Here is a 20523-nt window from a genome sequence, read left to right as displayed (position 1 = left end):
CTGTGACAGGCCATCAGCTAGTGTCCAGTTAGGAAGTTGAAGCTGTAGATAATTGATGGCTTTATGAGCTAAAATTGTGTGCAGTGCAATTTATATGGCCTTTGTTATAGTACCTCTCTAGAGAGACTGCATGGACTCTCTCAGAATGCTTTGAATGAGAATGAAACCTGATCCTGTTAAAAATGCCTGGTGGTAGAAAACTCTTCTGACCTCATGGTGTGTACTGTAGGTGTTTGTATTTGATGCAACCTGGCATGGAGAGACACCAGTAGCTGTGTTCGCCACAGCTGGAATTGCCTGAGAAGCAATATTGTAATGCAGAGCCCTTTGCTGAGTGCTGCCAATTGTGTTTGTGAAAGTGAACACAGAGGGAACACAGCCGGTGAGGAAGACTGACCAGTCTTCCCCACAAAGGCAAGAAGTTGTGAGATCTAGGAGTCTGTAGGGGTTCCAACAGAAAAGGGCTTTAAGAGTGCAGCAGGGTTTATCTTCTGTCTGTTCATATTTGAGAAAGAGTGAATTAAAATGTACTGTAGATTAAAGTGTGTGAGAAAAGGATAATGTTTTGTGAAAGACAGAACAGTGATTGCTCAGCTACAAGGACCACCTAAGGGGATAATAGTGAATGTGTAGTTGTGAGGCCATAGAGAAGGAGATTCAGATACTGTATATTTCCCCAACCCTGATGGAAGCAAGATTGGAGGGCTTAATATGGGAGGGATTATTAGTTGCTGGCTCTGGCAATGTACATTGGTGTAAAGACCATAGAGCATTAAGTGTAGCTGGAGTGACTCTGTGGAAGAAGAGTGATAGGGTCTGTCTGTCCAGAACGTGGCTCTCTGGCGGGATACTGTATTTGCGGGGGTGAGTACATGCCAGACTGAGACTCATGTTGTGTGAAAAAATAACATAGTGTTTTTATAAGTGTATTCCAGGGCTGTGTAGTATGAAAAGAAAGAAAAAAAGAAACAGTAGAACTGGTTTGTCAGGGAGAACATCATGTAAAGACAGATCTGCAACAGACTCACCTAGTAAGATGGGGCCTGTGCAGTACAATCACTTTGTACATGCTGCACAAAAACAGGCACATAAAAATGTCTGAATCACATCCTTGCTGCATCCTTTCCAAGACAAAATCAGTTTCCTTAAAGTACCCTTCAAGTACTAAAACAAAAACCTCCATATTTCTCCACAACAACTGTTCTCTAAATGTAGCCATTATACTCAATTCCTGCCACCCCCTGCCCTGCGCTTCTTCTACCCTGGGTGTGGAGCCCAGCAGCTCCCCTTACACTGTAGTGTCTCGGCCCGGTTCTTTTGGATCATTATGCAGAGCTGTAGCACCAGTTGGGGTGCGCTCTCCAGGAAGGTCTCCAGGAGGCGCAGCATGTTGACGTCTGCATATTCATACATCATGGCCCAGTAGAAGCGTCGCTGGTGCTCTTTCTGCCTCCGGCTCTGAATGCCCAGATACATGGTACGGATATACCTGCAAACCCAAACACAAACAGAGGAGCGGAAAGCTCTGTCAGACAGAACCATGTTGCCTAAGACATCAGAAGTGTAATGATGTTACGACAGAATTAAATCAAAATCTTAACATTTTATTTTTAACAGAAAAAACTACAAATAAATTCAAAAGCACTTTCGTGTGTATATAAGAGTATACTCACCCCTCCCCTATAAAAAAACAAAATAACAATCCTACCAATAAACGATCAAGTATAAGACCATGTGTATACTGCACCATCTCCAACAGGTTGTTTCTAGACTTCAGGAACATTCTCTGGTCATTTAAACAGCAGCTTTAGCAACGTGTATCCTAGAATCTGAAAAGTTAAGGAAGGCTGGGTCTGGTCAGTACTGGGATGGGAAACCTCTTCTGCTTGTGATGCAAATGGCATTGACAGACCAGCATGGTTTCTTCTCACCTAAACTAAGCTGTATTAAAAACACTGCATGCTTTGCGTAATTCACTGATGCTCCTAAAATAGACATCTTTAACTCCTGATTGTGAAGAAGATGTTTAAGACTTTTGTATAGCAGTGTATATCAAAATAAAAAGAGAGGTAAACTTATCTTTAGAAGCAGGGAGAGTTGTTCTGCTCTAATTTCTGGAGCAAGACGTTCTTTTATGAACCACCACAAGGCTCAATAAACTGTACAGACCATAAAAAGATTACATATTTGGATACTAATGTATGGAGAGATCAAGGAGTCTTTTGAGGATTTTCAGGTGTTACAGTATATTTATATAAATAGCTAATGGAACTAATGCTCTATGACTCAAATGACATATGGCCTCGTATAAGATAATTGGGACAAAGATTATAGTGAGTTAAACAAATAAAGGGCTTTGAACGGCAGTAGCTGGAAGAGCAATGATTATCTGACTGTGCAATATTTCTAAAGTTTTTAACATATTTTTATTATCAACTGAGACCAGCCAGATGGCAATGTAGTGACTCAGGCTATGTCGGACACAGGAAGGAAATTCAAACCCTTTACAAAAATGTTTTTTACTGGAAAGAATTGTAAGATATATACAGAGCAGCTCTGAGAGCCACTTCGGTCAGTCTCTACACAGATGTGGAACAGTAGTGGATTTATAATTACCAACTACTTCCATTTCCAAATGACAATAATGCATGATTAAACCGTAATTAGCCAAGATCATTCACATATGCCAAATGGTGTCCTCTTCCAGTTCTTACTTTAGATTCCCCCAAGTGCTGGAAAGCAGTTAGCCAAATTTATCAGAAAAGATCTATGATGTGAACAGCACTATTAATACATCTGTAATTAAAAACACTTGGCTGAGCAAAGTGCAATGATACATTTATAGCTAAAGCAACAAATATCTTTTGCTTACATTGGCTTTTTTCACAAAGATCCTGGGATTTTTTCACCTATGTACTACACTTAACAATACATGATTAAAAGTATTTTCCATCTTAATTCTTAAGAGAATATTTAAAGTCCCATCAAAATGCAAATATGTAAAACGAAATACCAGACTTACTGCTGACAAAAAGTGTTCCTTGAGTTACAGAACAGATTCCTTGAATTTACTGAATTATGTGCACCTGACTTACATTACATTCTAGACTTGATCTATAGTTTCCTATTCAACTGTTCAGGGTGTCACAAGAAAACCTTTTCTAACGGGCGGATATCTGGATGTGAAAGCTCAAAGTGATAATGGAATCATTATATTTGTCTGATGCACAGGTACAGGGTATTGGAATATTGGATACAAAACCTTGCTTTAATGCAAGGAAGATGTGCCTTAAAGGTCACACTGTTGTGTAGTTTCAACAGATTATTACAGCAGGGATAAAATCTGGCAACAAAATACTGCTGTTTCACCGGTAAGTGAGCAATATGTTTCCTTAAACCTCTTAAGAAATGATATTGTTGGCTGAGGCAAGGGAAAAACTAGTGATGTTTAAGTTTTTTTCCTTTGACAAATGTACTGTTCAGAACAGGGAGTGAAAGGAAGCAGACAGAAAGCAAACTGTAAAGTACTTTATGTTTATATCATTCAAGTTTTGAAAAACGTCATTTAAAATATTCAATGTTTAATATTCTTGATGTAATAATGAATTAATGAAACTGTACCACTGGCTGCTGTAGGTTTAACTTATTAAGAAATTTATCTGACAACTGATATAATTTGGCACCAACAGCATGTTTGTAAGACAACATTAAATTGACATTTGTAGAGCTTAACCTTAAATGGTAATACTCTTTAAAAGAGAGCAAGCAAAGAGTGTATCAGTGAAAACAATTCTGATAAAAGATCCATTCAGTGTGAGGGCAAAATAACCATTTAAGATAATACAATTTCAGATTTAATTTAGTTGCAGGATGAATTAAATTACAGTGAAGATTCAAAGGGTAAATACAGTCTGACATGAGAACCTTTCCCCCAAAAGAGTATTTCATTTCCAAACAAAGAAATCCAGCAATTCAACCATGCATAGACACATAAAACACTGAACCTGGAATACCCATTGTGTATTACAACGCAAAACTATCTCACGTAAAGGTGAGATACAAATTAGTCTGCAGTTTTTTGTTTTATTTTTTCTATTTTTTAGCAAACTCCCTTATTTATATAATTATATACAGTATATACAACAAGCTGATGAAATGACAAACGATAATTGTAATCAGTAGCACTGTCAAGACATTAGTTTCAATAACCATGGTTTTATTTTCACCACTGGTTTGGCTATTTATACATTAAATGAGGCTTAAAGCCTGTCTGCCCGACTGCTGTGCTTCACAGAGCAAATGCGATTAAACAAATCTTAACTACACACCCTGTTGTGCTACTAGACACTATTTAATGCCTTCAAATGTGAGAAAAAAATGTAACAGCAATTGATATGAGATCAGTTTTATGTACAGTACATGACCACACCCCGTGCTTGAATGTATGCGATTCCATAGATGTCAGTACACACAGGGTTAAATGCCATGCATGTGTATATACTGTATATGATAGTCAGTAGTGTTGCCACCTAACCTGATCTTATCAGATCTCAGAAACTAAGCAAAGCAGGGCCTTGCTGCAGTGGTGACTGTGGACACTATAGGAGGTGCTATCCCTTAGATGAGAAGTTCAGCTCAGCTCCTGAGTACTTGGTCATTTAAGACCTCATGGCACAGTTTACCTGAATTCAGTTGTTGAAACAATTTTTCATTTCTTCACTGGATCCGCTGTACAGTGGGGTGGCTGTGGCACATAATAGCAAGTGTGCATCACCCAGGCGCATATTTCAATGGTGGATAAAGTGGGCCACTGTGGCTAAGGATCTGCGCCTGTGACTGGAAGGTTGCTGGTTCAAATCCTGTGGCTGGCAGAGGAATCCTACTCTGTTGGGCCCCTGAGCAAGGCCCTTAACCCTAACTGCTCCAGGGGCGCCGTACAATGGCAGACCCTGCGCTCTGACTCCAAGCTTCTCTCCCTGTCTGTGTGTCTGTGTCTCCATGGAGAAAAGCTGGGGTATGCGAAAAGACGAATTCCTAATGCAAGAAATTGTATAGGGCTAATAAAGAAACATTATTATTACAAACAATAATGCAATTTATTATATTGTCTAAAATATATTTATACATGTCCATGTATTTTCATTGTTCTTATTTCATTGAGAATTATGGGAAGAGGACTAGCGCTCATGGAAAGAGAGTTAAGGAGAGAAATATTTGCGAAGCTGCCTTACTTTTTCCTTTTTTCTTCTAGACGTGCCTAGTTTTGTCCTCAGATGACTTTTCCTTGACTAGCCCCACCTGACTCCTATACTGCAGCAGAATCAGCTGGGGCTTGTTGACTGTGCGGCAGCACAGACAGACTCTTGCTTGAGTGTGCAAAACATCAAAGGCTGAGCTTGTATTGAACTGTGAGAAGGCTGTGATAACAAGACACATTCAAGAGTTAAGGTTTAGAAACAGGGACATCACCACTATTCATTATATTGTTAAGTAGAAAGATGATACATACAGTATATGCATACTGCATATTAGGCTTGAGTCTAGAAAATGAATACATGTACATATTTGACTAGAATGAAAGTTAGAAAGATATAGAGAAGAATTCAGATTGGTATTAGTGATAGCTGGGTAATTGATTGGTTAGGTTTAGGAATAGTGCTAAGCAAGAATAGGTTAAGAATGCTAGTAACAGATAAAACTGGCTTTAAAAAAGGTTTAGGGTTGGTATTCATTTTAGTTCTGATGAATGTAAGAGAAAGTTTTTAGTCTACAGCTGAAATGAATCTTAGGTTTAGCATTATATTTAAGGAAAGGGTAAGCCTGAGATCAGAATCTGATTAGACAGAAGGATTAAGTTCAGAGTTAAGGTTTGTCTTATGGTGATGGTTAGAATTAATAATGTTAGTTATAATTGGTTACTATAAAATACAGTAATCTACATGCAATAGTTAATGGAAATTGTTAAATTACTATACCACTTGGTGCTATACACTGGTTTTATGGATTTAGCACTAAAGCAAGGGAGGGATTCTTTACCCTGGAATCAATCCATATCAATATTTATAGTGCAGAGATTTATTGTATAATAAGGATGTTCAAGTGGAGAGCTTTGTTATGAACTAGCTGCAAAGGAACAAATACAGAATCATTCCATGTTGAAAAATAGAAATAACAGACACAACATTTAATCTTTAGTTCCATCTGAAAACATCTGAAGAAGTCTCTAAAGCTGAAATCTTGTGTTTCTCCTGTTTTTCAGTGTGGAATTTCTCTTCCCTTGATTATGTAACATTTCAAATTGCGATAATAATGATACAAAGGGATTGAACCCACATATATCCAAAGCAAAGACTACAGAGATTAGCAGGCAGACTACAATATGTACAAACATCTATTGCAGAGTCACTTATGATAGGACCTTCAGTTTACAATCTGTTTAAAACATGTGGTAAGTAACTTGGATAGGATAACATTCAGTTGGGGAGTTATACAATATAAAAACAATTATTAATTACCCAACTGCTAAATAATCTCTTCATTTAAAAGACACTTGTGAAATGCAATTAATAAAAATAGATGCATGCTGTTTTAAATTGTTTCAAAACACAGTAAATTGCAGAAGATGGCCCCAGGCGCCATGCAGTAACAGATAACACCGCTAGGTACTCCCTCGCTAAACTGTATACATGTAGTGTAGTGTCACATGACGTGAGTGGTTATTGAAATGTCAGTGGCCATCAAATTACTGCAAACATCTGGACTGTGAAATCAATGCAGTTAAGGTTTGATAAGTTTTGTCCTTAGTAAGAGATGCATACTGTATGGGTTTATATTTCACTAAAATATTGAACAGCTTAAAGGATTTGTCAGATTATGCCTTGTTATATTATTTATTTCTTCATAAGAAGCATTATATATTCTAAGCATTTTATGAATATGTGAACTGCAAAGAGTGTGAGAAATGAATACTTTGAAAGTTTAAGCTTAGATCCAACTTGGATATTTAGTTAAATTAGTTATGAATGTATATTAGTTTTACAGTATACTCATACGGTATGTATACGTATCAACAAATTATTCCCTTAATGAAGTATTGGAAAACTCAGCTTTTTGATTAAGATACTGTATGTCACACTTCATTGTCTGTGAGTTGCTGAGGATTCTTATGTCTCTAACACAACTGAACTTGTTTTTTGTTCTCCCTGTAGTGTTTAAAACACCCAAGTGCTTCTTTGAGCATAAGAATGCCTACAAATGAGAAGAGGCCCTATGCTTCATCTAAGCCCATTTGGCAAAGCAGGTTAAGCACAGATTGAAGGAAAAGTGTGTCCCTCACCAACAGCAAGTGCTTGAGATGCAGCAAGTGTCACTATGTCAATGTGATGGGATATGAGAATGCTTTAGTTGACAAATACCAGTCCTTCCTACAGTTCCTCAGTTTTGAAAAGGACAATTCACCCAGGACTGCTGAAGCATGTAGTCAAACCCTGCTTGAGTAAGCACCTTTATTAATCGACCACTCAGGAACACAGTCACTGAACAACTTTGCCATTAAGCCTGACACACACTGCATGCCTTTGAAATGAAACTGGATACTTCATTCGGTATAACCCATTGTCACAGAGTTTTAACAACTAAAGCTACAGTACTTCATGTTCAGGAACTGAACAGACATTCACTGGGAACATATAGACAGAATTCCAGCTCTACAAATTGTAAATTTGATTTGAAGTCTGAAGCAAACCTCTGTAGTGTTGGGGATTTGAAGGGATGTAAGTTGAGAGGACATAGTTTAGAGTTTCTGTTACATGTGATTTAAGTGATTTGTAAAAGTTTTTAATTAAACAAAAACACTTGAAATTATAATTATTTAATGAAACATTTTTAAATAAAAATAGCCACACCGTGTAATATTCATATATTATATACTGTATATCATACAGTATAATGCTTATGTTTAATACAATCACTGTACTTACAGTATATAGCTTCAGTTCTGATGCTGTGTTCATCAGGGTTCAATACTGGCCCCTCTGCTTATTCAGAATTTACATGTTCCCACTTGGTCAGTTATTAAAATCACATGGTCCGAATTACTGCTTCTATACCAATGAACCTCAACATCCATATTAAACCTGACACTGAAGCAGCTAGTGTAGTGTCAGTAGTGTTTCTGCTCTACTTGCATCTCTGACATAAAATCCTGAAAATGTCCTTCTTTTAAACTGTGACAATGTCACGATTACAAACCCCTCCTCTCAAGGGCGCTCCAGCCCTTCTTCGTTAGCCTCATTCACCGCACCTGTTCCTTGTTTCTACCGTTTCAGTTCACCTTTAAAAGTCAGGCGCTCACTTCACTCGAGGCTCTGTATTTGATCTCTGCATCGTATGAGCCTGAGTCCTGGTTGCGCCTGGCTCCGTTATGTTTTTAGCTTCCTGCGCCTGCGCCTGCGCCTGCGCCTGTTCCCCCTGCCGGTCCTGACTTGGCACCTGTTTTTAACCCCTGGTTTTTGGATGGATTACACAGACATGGACCATTGCTTTTGTTTTGGATTCTCCCTTTGGGTTTCTTCTGGATTGTTTACCTCGGCCACACCTCCCCCGTGCACCAGCGCACTTTGGACACGCCCCCCTGTTTTCATTCCCCTATTCCTGCATGACTTTTTTTTTTCCCTAGTGTTTCCTCACAATTTTGGACTATGTCGTCCGCATAGGGTCCGGAAAGAACTGTCCGTTACAGAATGCAGAGCCAACACCTGGACCCCACGAACTGGTGGCCTGGTAGCCCGGACTCCATCCTTTTTTGTTGTTTAGGGCTTCGGAGCCCCCCTGGAAAGGAGGGGGGTACTGTCACGATTGCAAACCCCTCCTCTTAAGGGCGATCCAGCCCTTTTTCGTTAGCTTCATTCCCCGCACCTGTTCCTTGTTTCTACCCTGTTTCAGTTCGCCTTTAAAAGTCAGGCGCTCACTTCACTCAAGGCTCTGCATCTGATCTCCGCATTGGGCGAGCCAGGGTCCTGGTTGCGCCTGGCTCCGTTATGTTTTTAGCTTCCTGCTCCTGTTCCTGTTCCTCCCGCCGGTCTCGACCCGACACCCGTTTTGAATCCCTGGTTTTTGGATGGATTACACGGCCATGGACCTTTTGCTTTCATTTTGGATTCTCCCTTTGGATTTCTTCTGGATTGTTTACCTCGGCCACACCTCCCCCGTGCACCAGCGCACTTTGGACATGCTCCCCTGTTTTCATTCCCATATTCCTGCATGACTTTTTCCCTAGTGTTTCCTTACAATTCTGGATTGTGTCATCCGCATAGGGTCCGGAAAGAACTGTCCGTTACAGACAAGACTGATGTCATGTTTCTCGGCACCTCCCATCATCTAATGCCAATGCAGTAACCTTATCTGTGTATGGCATTGTACTTGTAACTGTAGAAGCTGGGGGTAATATTTTTATCCATCATTGACCCACATGTGCAAAATATTTTAAAAACATCATTCTTCCACCTAGCTATTCTTGCCAGACTGTCATATGTTGTCTCTTATTGTAGCAGAAAAGCTAGTCAACACACTTGCTTTTTCCACAATTGATTACTGCAATGCCTTTCTCTCTGGGTTGTCTAAAATCCCAGTAATCAGCAATTGTGTCAGTAATCCCATCCAATCCTGGAGTCTTTGCACAGGCTTCCTATTAGGTTTTGTGTTGACTTCAAAAGGACTTCATGCTCACATTTAAGGCTCCCCATGCCTTGTCACCTCACTACCTATTTAATTTAATATCTTTCTGCTCCCCACTTCATAATCTACATAGTCTTATTCTGGTCTCCTGTTTGGCCTGCAAGCTTTCATACACTTTATGGTTGACAGGACTTTCTCTCATGATGCCCCAATGCTCCTGAATTGTATTATAATGTTTATATATTGTGACAATCAATAATGCAAAGCCCATATTACAACTTACAAGTGCAACACACAGAGGTATTTTCTCAAAACCACTGATGTGATTTTGAGGCGATCTCAAACGAACACAAACCACTGTTGACCAACATGTTCATTTACATTAATGATTTGGCAGGTACTTTTATCCAAATTTACAATCACATCCAGCCAATTTGCAACTGGTTCAATATAATTAAATTCACACAAAACCACACAAATGCATCATTAGTTTAGGTGTTAGAATGTTACACAGTGCTAAGAGATTCAGTGCAACTTGGCAGAAAGGAAGTAGGAACATAAGAGCATAGTCAGGAAGTGAGAGTTAGTCATGGCCATCTAGGGTTGGGTATGTCCCAAAGAAACTGTCAGGAAGAAGTTCTTTCCGGACCCTATGCAGACGACATGATCTGGGGTAGAGTGAGGAAACACGGGGAAAACAGCATGCGGGAGTCGGGAATTAAGACGGGGGGCGTGTCCATTGTGTGCTGGTGGTCGGGGGAGGTGTGGCCGAGGCAAACAGTGCGGAGCTGAGTCCAAAAGGGGAATCCAAAAACGGGGCAAAAGTCTAAAGCCAGGCGATCCATCCAAGACAGACAAGATAAAAACAAGAACCAGGTCGGAACCGGCACGGGAACAGGAACAAATACAGGAACTAAAACCTTAACGGGACCAGGCGCTGCCAGGTCCCGTGAGATGAGATGATAAAAAAACAAGGATCGGCTGGAGTGCCCTTAAGAGGAGGGGTTTACAATCGTGCCAGAAACGTCCAGAACATGTCAAGTGAGTCTGTATTTCTGATTGTAACTGGGGGACCAGCATAGAATAGGTGGTCAGGAATGGGCAGATCTTGTACAGGAATAACTTGCAGGTGGGAGTTATAGATGAGATGCAGTGTGCAAATATGAGTTTATTGTCAATAACAATGCCAGAGTTCTGACAGTCCAGATAGAGGACACTTTAACTGTGCTTTATCTCTCTTATAGAGAGATGAAATTAAGAATTGGGCAGTTGGAGAGGCTGACCTGGATGGTGGTCAGTCATCCAGGGAGAGATGTCTCATAGACATGCTGTGTGCTAGAGGGTAGGAAAGGCAGATCAAGCTGAGTTTCATCAGTGTACCAATGACGTGAGAAGCCATGTGAGGCTGGTATGCAGAGAGATAAAGTGAGGGCCCAGCAGAGAGCCCAGTGGGACACCTGTTGACAAGCTCTGTGATGCGAAACCGTACCTTTCCATGATACTTACTGGGACCTTACCAAGAGGAAAGATATGCACCAACTGAGGGCAGTGCCAAGGGCGACAAGAGTGTTAAGGAGGATCACAGTGTCAAAAGCCACAGAGAGATTGAAAATAGTCACAAGGTTGGAGAGAGGAACAGGTCTAACAGGTCTAAAGTTTCTGTTTAGAATAAGTATAAGTAATTACATTAGAACAGCTTGTATGCTGTGAGCTTGTTAAGCTGGTCAGTATACATTATATTAGTATTAAGACGCTTATAAGTTACTAATAAGATATGCAAAGTAATAGTTGATTTTGCTTTTATCCTTAACAGGGTAATTCAGGCAAAGAAATATGTTTAAGGTGATACAGTAATACCAAAATAAGAAAAAATAGTTTTTGTTTTCAACAGATAAGGTCGCTTCTTTTTGCAAGGTTTATAACTTATTAGTGAATTTGAAGATGCTGTTCACTAATATGCACCAACGAGAATATTTTGATTCTGATCTCAGTTAACATAATTGGAGAAGGTCTGTCTCTTGAAGGTCACATTACTACTCAATGGGAGTCATACTTGCATGTCAGTTTTCCATGTTGCCTTTATCTCCCTTTTGGTGTTTGCAAAATATTATGTTAATATAAGGCTTTATTTATCATTATTTGGGATAATACAAGATTCCAAATGCGTCGATCCTGAGAGTTATTATATGATTACTCAGGGACATCTGCAGGGTGTTATGTTTCTTCTACTGCTGCCTGCACTTTCTGACTGACTTTTTGGACATTTTGCAGTAACCCATCATTTGACCAGAGCAGAGTTATAAAGTCTCCTATGTGTGATTTTAGTTCTTAAAATAGGTGTTTTTACATATTTATACATACATCTTATTTTAGGAAAATGGCACCTATTTTGCAAAAGCAGTGAAGTATATGAAAATGCACTTAAAAGCAGACATGAAAGGAAAAACTGAGATACAAATGTTCTCCATAGTGTGGACAACTGACCTTTAACTTCATCATGTCCATGATAAAAATGAAAATATTACAGATATTTAATCTAAATTCAAATTCTAAATTCAAACAAAACAAAAATGTATTAATAATTAGCCCTAAACATCCTTTCAGATTTCAGATTCAAATCATCAAAGAAAAGCACGTTTTCCATAATATTAATATATGTTTATAAAATAATGTACTGTCAATAAGGGTAATGCATGAATATTGTTTATCATAGCCTTATTATTCATATAATTGTATTATAGTGTACCTGTGTTTTTCCTGGCATTGAAATGTGAAAATGAGCAATGTGAGTATAATTGTAATTCATTTTGAATGGATTAGTAAACTTTTGATACCTTTTAAAATAATAAACTCCACAGGAGTTTTGTGACCAATCCACTTTGCTTCTAACTGCTCTTGAGACAAATATTTGACTGTTGTACCAGGGCTTCACTTTCAGTTATAGGGATCCAACAGTGGAAATATAAAACATTCTCCTCAATAATTAACACAAACAATTCCATGGCAGATATAAGAATAATCAAAATTTACAAGAACAAATAATAAGTTAATAAAAATCAATACTCCTGTTTATATACATACTATATATATATATTATGTAGGAAAATGTATGAAGAGTAAAATATTAAGGAAACCTTAAAGACAAGATTTCAATGTAATAGTATATTCTGGTCATGGTTCCCAACCTGACATCTGTTAGTAAATCCCAGGAGTTTCTCATTATTAGATTACTAGAGAAGACCATTTTGATATCCATTTTCTCACACCCATATTCTTCTTTTTATTTCATTTGTTCACCAAAAAAAAAACCCTCTGGATTTACAATGTATTTTTGTAACTCTTTGTTTTAAAAAGCGTAAGTGATATAAGTGAGACATTACCAGATGTCTTTCAATGCCTGTAGCAAGGAAAAAAAACCCAAAGATTACCAGTTTTGGTTTTCAATCCTTGCCAGTTTTACCAGGATATTAGGAAGTACAACAGTATCAGTGTTTCAGGTAACAGCACCAGAACTAAAGAATAAGACATAGCATTTTGTTCTAGTGCAACATTTATTCTGCTATTTTTAATATTTTCACAGTAAAATCCCACACTAATTCAATAAAACAAAACTTATCTGACTTTCATTTTGTAATTTGTGTCACTTTCGTCAAAGCTATGTCCTCTTGTCATGTCGAAAATTGGTTGTACTTGAAAGAAACTATGGAGCAAATCTTTCTCAGGAGCACGTGGCCGTGACACCAATCAGCCAAAAAGTATTCCTTGAACCTTTTTTTGAATCCCTGTGTGTCCTCTGCTTTTGAGAAAAGGTTGGGAACCAGTTAAAGAGAAACATGATAAAAAGTGACAGATCAGGAACGCTGACGTTCTCTTGAAGTAATACAAAACACGGAATGCTTTAAGGATTCCTCTGAATTAAGCAAGTGTTCATTTAAAGCAGATACTGTATGCTTAATGAAGGAACCCTTACCTTCACTACAGAAATCGTACTCATTACTTTACAATTCTCTGGCATTTCCTTCAGCATTTGCTCCACTAGGAGACCTGTAAGAGTTAAGATTAAGAAACACTCAGCAGGTCTGTAATGTTGTAGGTATTGCATCATTAATTATATTAATATCACTGTCATTATTATTATAAGTATTATAGATTTATGTGAGCCTACATCTTTTGTTTAAAAATCCTAATTAAATTAATACCTGTAGCACAAGAAATAATTAAAAAAGAATAATTAAATTTTATAGTAAATAAAAAACATAATATAAACTGAGCCACTAGGCGGCACCCTTCACTACACTCGTTGCAGACTGCACTTCTCATGGAAACAAATTATAGTACACAAAAACATCTACAATTAAGCGCCCCATAAATTATTATAGTGTAGCTACCTCTGTTGTCTTTGCACTCTAGACTTCCTGTATATAAAGCATTGTGCAAATTATTTGACTGAAGCATGCCACAGACTATCACTGTTTTCAAAATAATTTAATTCGATTTATAAAGCATTTAATGACCAAACTACAAGGCTGAATTCACTTGATAGCACTCTATGACTTCTATGGAATTTCATCTTTGGTAGAATATTGGTTCAATTTAAAAATTATAATTACCCTTTAGGTAACAGACCTGTAGTAAAACATTTACTGTGTGAATTCTCTCTCAAAATCAAAAGCATTTGTGCATATTTAAATCAACAGGACTGGTATTAGTTTATAGTATAAGTAATTGCAGCAATAATATGTTACATATTGATGTCTCTGTAATTAATGGAATTCCCTTTAGTTTAAAAGATCAAGAGCTTAATGATGTTAGCTTTAATTCCAATCCTGTGGATTTTATAAAATGTTTTTTTCTTATTAAATAAATCATTATATAAATCATTTCTTATGCCATTAAATGTTTAACAACAATATAGAGAAGCTTTCCATAATGATCCCAAGGTAGGGAGGATTTGGAGGAAATTAAATGGGTTTACTAAATTTGTGAGAAGAAAACCAAAATTCTGCTCTACTGAAAAATCTATATTTAATTCTGCGATAATAGGCATTCATATTTTCCTTCTAAATCCAGCATTTTCCTTCTATGAACACTTATGAAAAACTGACCTCTTGAAAACCTAAAGGTGGCAATTGGCTTTTTTTTTATCAGATTTGCTCATTAATTCTGATACAATACAAATTACATATGTGTGCAGCCTACATGATTATCTCAAAGTGCTTCAATAAATCGATTTATACATAAAGCAGTCAATTTAAATGTGAGTGAAAATTAATTTTGTGCTTTTGAATGATATTCTCTACCTTTAGGTGGTACAGAAACATCATGTGTGACAAAAGAAAACATGCTTAATTCAAAACTTCCCAGATCCAAACCATTATATAAAGTTAAAATTCAAAAGCAGCCATTTTATGCATTCTTCTATGTAGAGTAATCTATTTTAACAACAGTAGCATGTAAATATAATACCAACCCTTATATTCACTAAGTATTTGTAATATATACATCTTTGTGTTCCACAGCTACTTTCTGTGCAATTTTATAGTATTTAAGGTACCTTTTACAGAAATTAAAATGAAAAATATTTTGTCTGCATCACTATCTAATTTGTAATACCCAGTATTACAGGGATAGCTGGACCTTTTCATTATGTTTGAGTAATTCAAACCATCAAAAGATCATCCGTTGAAATACAAAGCAAGTACACTCCTTACATAAAAAGCAAAAAAAAAAGATTCATAAAGGTATATGAATTAAGGGCAAAATGTCACACAGGATATGCAGAAAACAAACAGAAAGGCACAGTGGTATAAGCCAAGAATGGCTTCAAAACATATCCATGTGACTCATTAGTAGCACAGAGTACCAGTGTTTGCATAACTGAAAATTGACTAACTACCATGAAACAATATTGGATATGCTCTTCAAAAGCAATATGTCTCCGCTTGCAAGAGGAAAATTCAATGAAATAGTGATGCGTGGTTATTCCAGTTTGTCAACAGAGACAAGATAGTATATATCAGCTGTGTGAACAACAAAAAAGCCTAAATGGCATTATAAACATATCAAAGCAGATACTTGTCCACTCCCAGTAGGCAGAAAAGATCTATACGCTCCGTTTTCCCATTAACTATTAAAAAAGAAAAATCTCTTCTGAGAAAAAAAAAACCTTCTGAGATTAATCATCTTATTTTTAAGGGTGTCCTTGGGGAATGCACAATGCAGAAACTTGTACTGTACCTTCACTTGATACAGTAATAGACCACTGCTTTCTATGGTTAGTGACAGGTTCTAATGTAGCGTAAAACCCAGGTACTGTTTATACTGTACAAGTACATCCTTCATAAACTACAAAACAATGGTCCAAATACTATGCAGTGAAAGCAGCTGCTCGTGAATTTCTTTCTTAAGCCCTTTATCCTCTTAGGAATTAAAAGAGTAATTTATATTATAACCACTAAGATATTGAATTGCAGCACTGGGGACCTGGGCCCACTTTCTGGGGTGCTATCTGCATGTACTGTAGTCTTTCTTGTGTTTGTGTGTGTTTTCTCTGGGTGCTTCAGTTTCCTCCCACATTCCAAAGACATACTGGTAGGAAAAATTGGCTTCTGGGAAGACTGGCCCTGGTGTGACTGTGTGTGTGTCTGTGTCACTGTGTGCCCTGCGATGGATCAGTGTCCCATCCAGAGTGCATCCTGCCTTGTGCTATTTGCTTGCCATTACAGACGACAGCGCCCCCATGGCCCTGTATTGAATAAAGGGGTTAGAAAGTGGATGTATGGAAGATGTTGAATTATAGATATGACAAAACAAACTACAATTTTGTGAATGAAATTAGTTCACTCAAAGAGACATGAAAGGAAACAAAAAAAAAAACATTGGTTTATTCTGTCAGTTGCTTCCAGGTTCAGAGTGTTCACAGGACACCAGGGTAACACCCCTGCTCTTTTCAAGAAACACCTTTAAATAACCACAGAAAATCAGGGCCCCAGTTGTATGTCTCATCCAAAGGACGGGACCTTTTAACAATATTGTGCCCCCCATCACTATACTAAGGCATTAGGACCCACACTGGCTGCACTGTGAGCTCCCCCTACTGGCCTTGTAACACCTCTTCCAGCAGCAACCTCAGCTTTGACCAGAGGTCTCCTATCAAGGTATTGGCCTGGCTCATACCTGCTTAGCTTTGGTGGGTTGCCGGTTGTAAGCTGTAGGGTGATATAACTGCTAGCTGCTGTGTCTTTCCTGATAGCTTTTTTTATAATATGGTGACCAACAATTAGAGAAAAGATTGATGTTCTAGAACTACTTCACAGAAGAGCAACCAGATACATTCCAGCTTAAAGGAATGCTCTATACTGACAAGTTGAAGGAACTAAACCTTTTTAGTGTTGAACAGAGAAGACTACTAAATTTCCAAATCCCTTTTACTGTGTAGATTCCAGCAACTTCATATCGCCCATGTCTCTGTGTAATTGCACTATTTCTGTTTATCACTCCCCCAATTTGAAAAAAATACTAATTCACAAACTATATTGGAATCTAAATTGTCATTATAAATCAGAAAGAGCAGGAGGCTTCTTACATGTTATAATCCTTAAAACTATGTTGTTTCTTGTTTGTTAACTACTTCTCAGTCTGTGTTGGATTCCTATGGCTTTTAATTTGAGAATCAACCTTTTATGAGACATTTTGTCAAAAGCTTTCAAGAAGTCTAAATATAATATGAAATATATAATATGGTTTAGTGTCTAGTATCCACATTACTCATTGAAACAATTCTACTAAGTTGCTGAAAAATAAAATTTCTTAAATATTCTTAGAAACCATAATATAGAGCAACATGCTGGTACAGTAGTTAACCTTGATGCCTCACAGCACTGGACCCCTGGGTTCAATTTTCAGACATCCCAAGTCTCCCAGAAGTTCTGGGAGTCTCCTGGAAATCAGCGTCTCCTCCCTGACTCCTGCAAGTGATCCATAATCTCCCTGAAATCGACCCTCCTGCTCCCCAATTTTTCTGTTGGCGACACCCCCGGTCTGAAAAATCATCAGCGAATTATTTAGTTATATAATATGACCTTGAGGCATCTGAGAATCTGCTAAACAAGCTGCATCTCTGTAGAACGAAAGTTTGGCCTGGTGATTTTTAGGTTTTATTATAGCTCACACCTGAAAACGTGTTGTTTTGTCTCTTCACTTTTCAGCATGGAATAAACCTATTACTTGTTCCTTTGCAGACTACACATGCTGACGCAGTTACCCACCTGAAGTATTTGTAGTATATTGCGTAGATATAATAATAATAATTGCTTATACTTATATAGCACTTTTCTGGACACTCCACTCAAAGTGCTTTACAGGTAATGGGGACTACCCTCCACCACCACCAATGTGCAGCATCCACCTGGATGATGTGACGGCAGCCATAGTGCACCAGAACACTCACCACACATCAGCTATAGGAGATTCATACATGGGGATTATTAGGAGGCCATGATTGGTAAGGGCCAATGAGAAATTTAGCCAGGACGCGGAGGTTACCCCCCCTTTCTTTTCGAGACACGCCCTGGTCATTTTTGGTCTCCCATCCAGGTACTGACCAGGCTCACACCATCTTAGCTTCAGTGGGTTGGCAGTTGTGAGTTGCAGGGTGATATGGCTGCTGGCTCCATATTATAGTATCCATATTATAGATTATAGTATCTATTAGCAAATTATTTAATTATATAGCTGTGATTTTGTTTCAAGGGAGACCCCCCCCCCCCCCACCCCGAAATCAATTTTTCAAAGTTTCAAAACAAACCAAAATAGCACACCTTAAAATAATTTGAAATAATAAGAAGAACACTGTTGCAAGGGATTGGGTAATCTGATTTTATTGGTGTCACAGTTGTCATCCCTCCTCTAGAGGGCGCTCCTACCTTTTTTTTATTATGTTTAGTTTAAGTACCTTCACCTGCGTCTTGTCCCTCTTTGTGTTATTTAAGCCCAGGGCTCAGCTTTGGAAGACGAGCAGCCTGAGGGTAAGGCCTTATCCTCAGATGTCCTGACCTCTGAGTCTGGGGCTCGGAGCGCCCAGTCCCATTATGTTTTTATCTTCTGTGTTCCTGTTTTTAACCGTCTTGGATGGACTCCCCAGCATTGGGCATTGGACTGTGCCCGAACTACCCCATTGGACCTCCCTTGGATTTGTTACCTGCTCCCTTTCCCCGTGCACCACAACACCACTGTCACTTCCCCCTGTCTGTCGACCTTCCCTGATGTGCTTCTCCAGACACTTCCGGATTATACCGTCACACACAGGGTCTTTTACAGCACTTCAAGGGAGCCGGTTCTGACTCCCGTGAAGTGTTGTAAAAGACCCTGTGGATGACGGTATAATCCAGAAGTGTCTGGAGAAAAACCGGCTCCCATGACAGTTGGTTTAATACTATACAGTACTGTATATACAATTTTTTTTGTTCAATTAGATTTTATGGTCTCTTCATTGATACAAAATGTGATAACAACTATAGTTACTGTTTTCATTAAGAAAAAAAACATCCAAGCACCTGTTTGCTAAGAAACAGCATAATTAGACTTACTGGATTTAGGCTTTTTCTCTGTGTGAAGATCAAAAGGCATATCCCATGCACGCCAAGGGAGATATTGGCATATTTATTCATTCATACAGTAGCTTGGATTCTGCTTTCTGTGATGTAACTTGACATGCACCTGAAGAGCTTTGATTAAACATGTGAAGCTTCCTGTATGACAAAGGCTGGGATTGACAGACAGTTTACCATGATATACTGCAGACGACCAGGACAGGAGCATGATTGCTTAGCATTGGAAATGAAGCAGCCAAATGAGTGGATACTGTGATAGCATGAGCAATTCATTCTAAGGTACATCATTGAGCTCTAGAGCTACACAGGCCTAACTAATCTCAAGCTTTTTAGACCAAGACACCAGTCATTTGACAAACTAAGCACCACAGGAAACCCAAGGGCGCCATATCCATATCCGGTGATACTCACTTCATTTCTCACCTCTGTAACAGCTTAGGCATCAAATCTCTTGATCCGATTCCTGGTTCTACAATGGTTAATACAATCAAGCCTTGAATATGACCACATCTCAGAAACACTTTAGACAATCTGAGCCACACAGTCACACAAATGAAGTTCAACTACTTGGCCAAATGAACAGCCATGTCTATAGTACCTCTTCACTACTGAGAACCCAGGGGAATTATGTCAGGCTCACAAGGCCAGAACATGCATTCATCGACCAGAGAGCAAACACCATACAAGAGTGACAGAGATTAGAGGTTCAAAAGTGGTGATTTTTTTGTGGTTTTAGTAAACAACAATAGTGAAACTGTTCAGATCTAAGAATAGAAAGGTAAATTCCAAAACAAATGTCAAATATAAAATGACACCAGCGTTCCCTTTCTATGACCAAACACGTCACAACTTTTGTGCTTAGAAAATCAGTTTTTATTTTTTCATTTAATGCATATCTGACATTATTTAAGCAGATACTGTATGAAAATCCTCTGTCCATGCTATCAATTGGACATATAGCAGATGAATGAAATTGATCTAGTCATTCCTGCTCAGCTCTTATTTGACCTCACTCTTGGGTTGAGTGTGAAAGGGATATGGGAAAATACATCTGTATATGTATAAACACAACATTATGCTAAGAACATAAAACAGCTGGGAGGGATTCTTTCATCACCAGCTGAATGTAAGCAATAGTGGTATTAGAGATGTGAGGAAGTGGTGGGATCTGAATTTATTGGGAAGTTTAGGATGGAGAAAGTCACACAGTCTTAAAACTCATGCACACACAGCTGTC

General features: G+C 38.3%; 1 protein-coding gene across 1 annotated transcript in view; it reads right to left on the bottom strand.

Moving 5' to 3' along the window:
• xkr6a (XK related 6a) overlaps positions 1–20523 on the bottom strand; it is a 163510-nt gene that overhangs the window by 10469 nt on the left and 132518 nt on the right. Inside the window, exon 2 of the mRNA XM_088624956.1 lies at positions 1293–1489. Coding sequence (XP_088481082.1) covers positions 1293–1489 — 197 coding nt within the window. The remainder of the gene's footprint in view (positions 1–1292; positions 1490–20523) is intronic.

This window comes from Lepisosteus platostomus, chromosome 3 (assembly GCF_059453375.1).
Source record: "Lepisosteus platostomus isolate fLepPlt1 chromosome 3, fLepPlt1.hap1, whole genome shotgun sequence".
NCBI classification, from domain to species: domain Eukaryota; kingdom Metazoa; phylum Chordata; class Actinopteri; order Semionotiformes; family Lepisosteidae; genus Lepisosteus; species Lepisosteus platostomus.
Note: the sequence above shows the minus strand (reverse complement) of the source record. Positions and strands in the feature narration are given on the sequence as shown.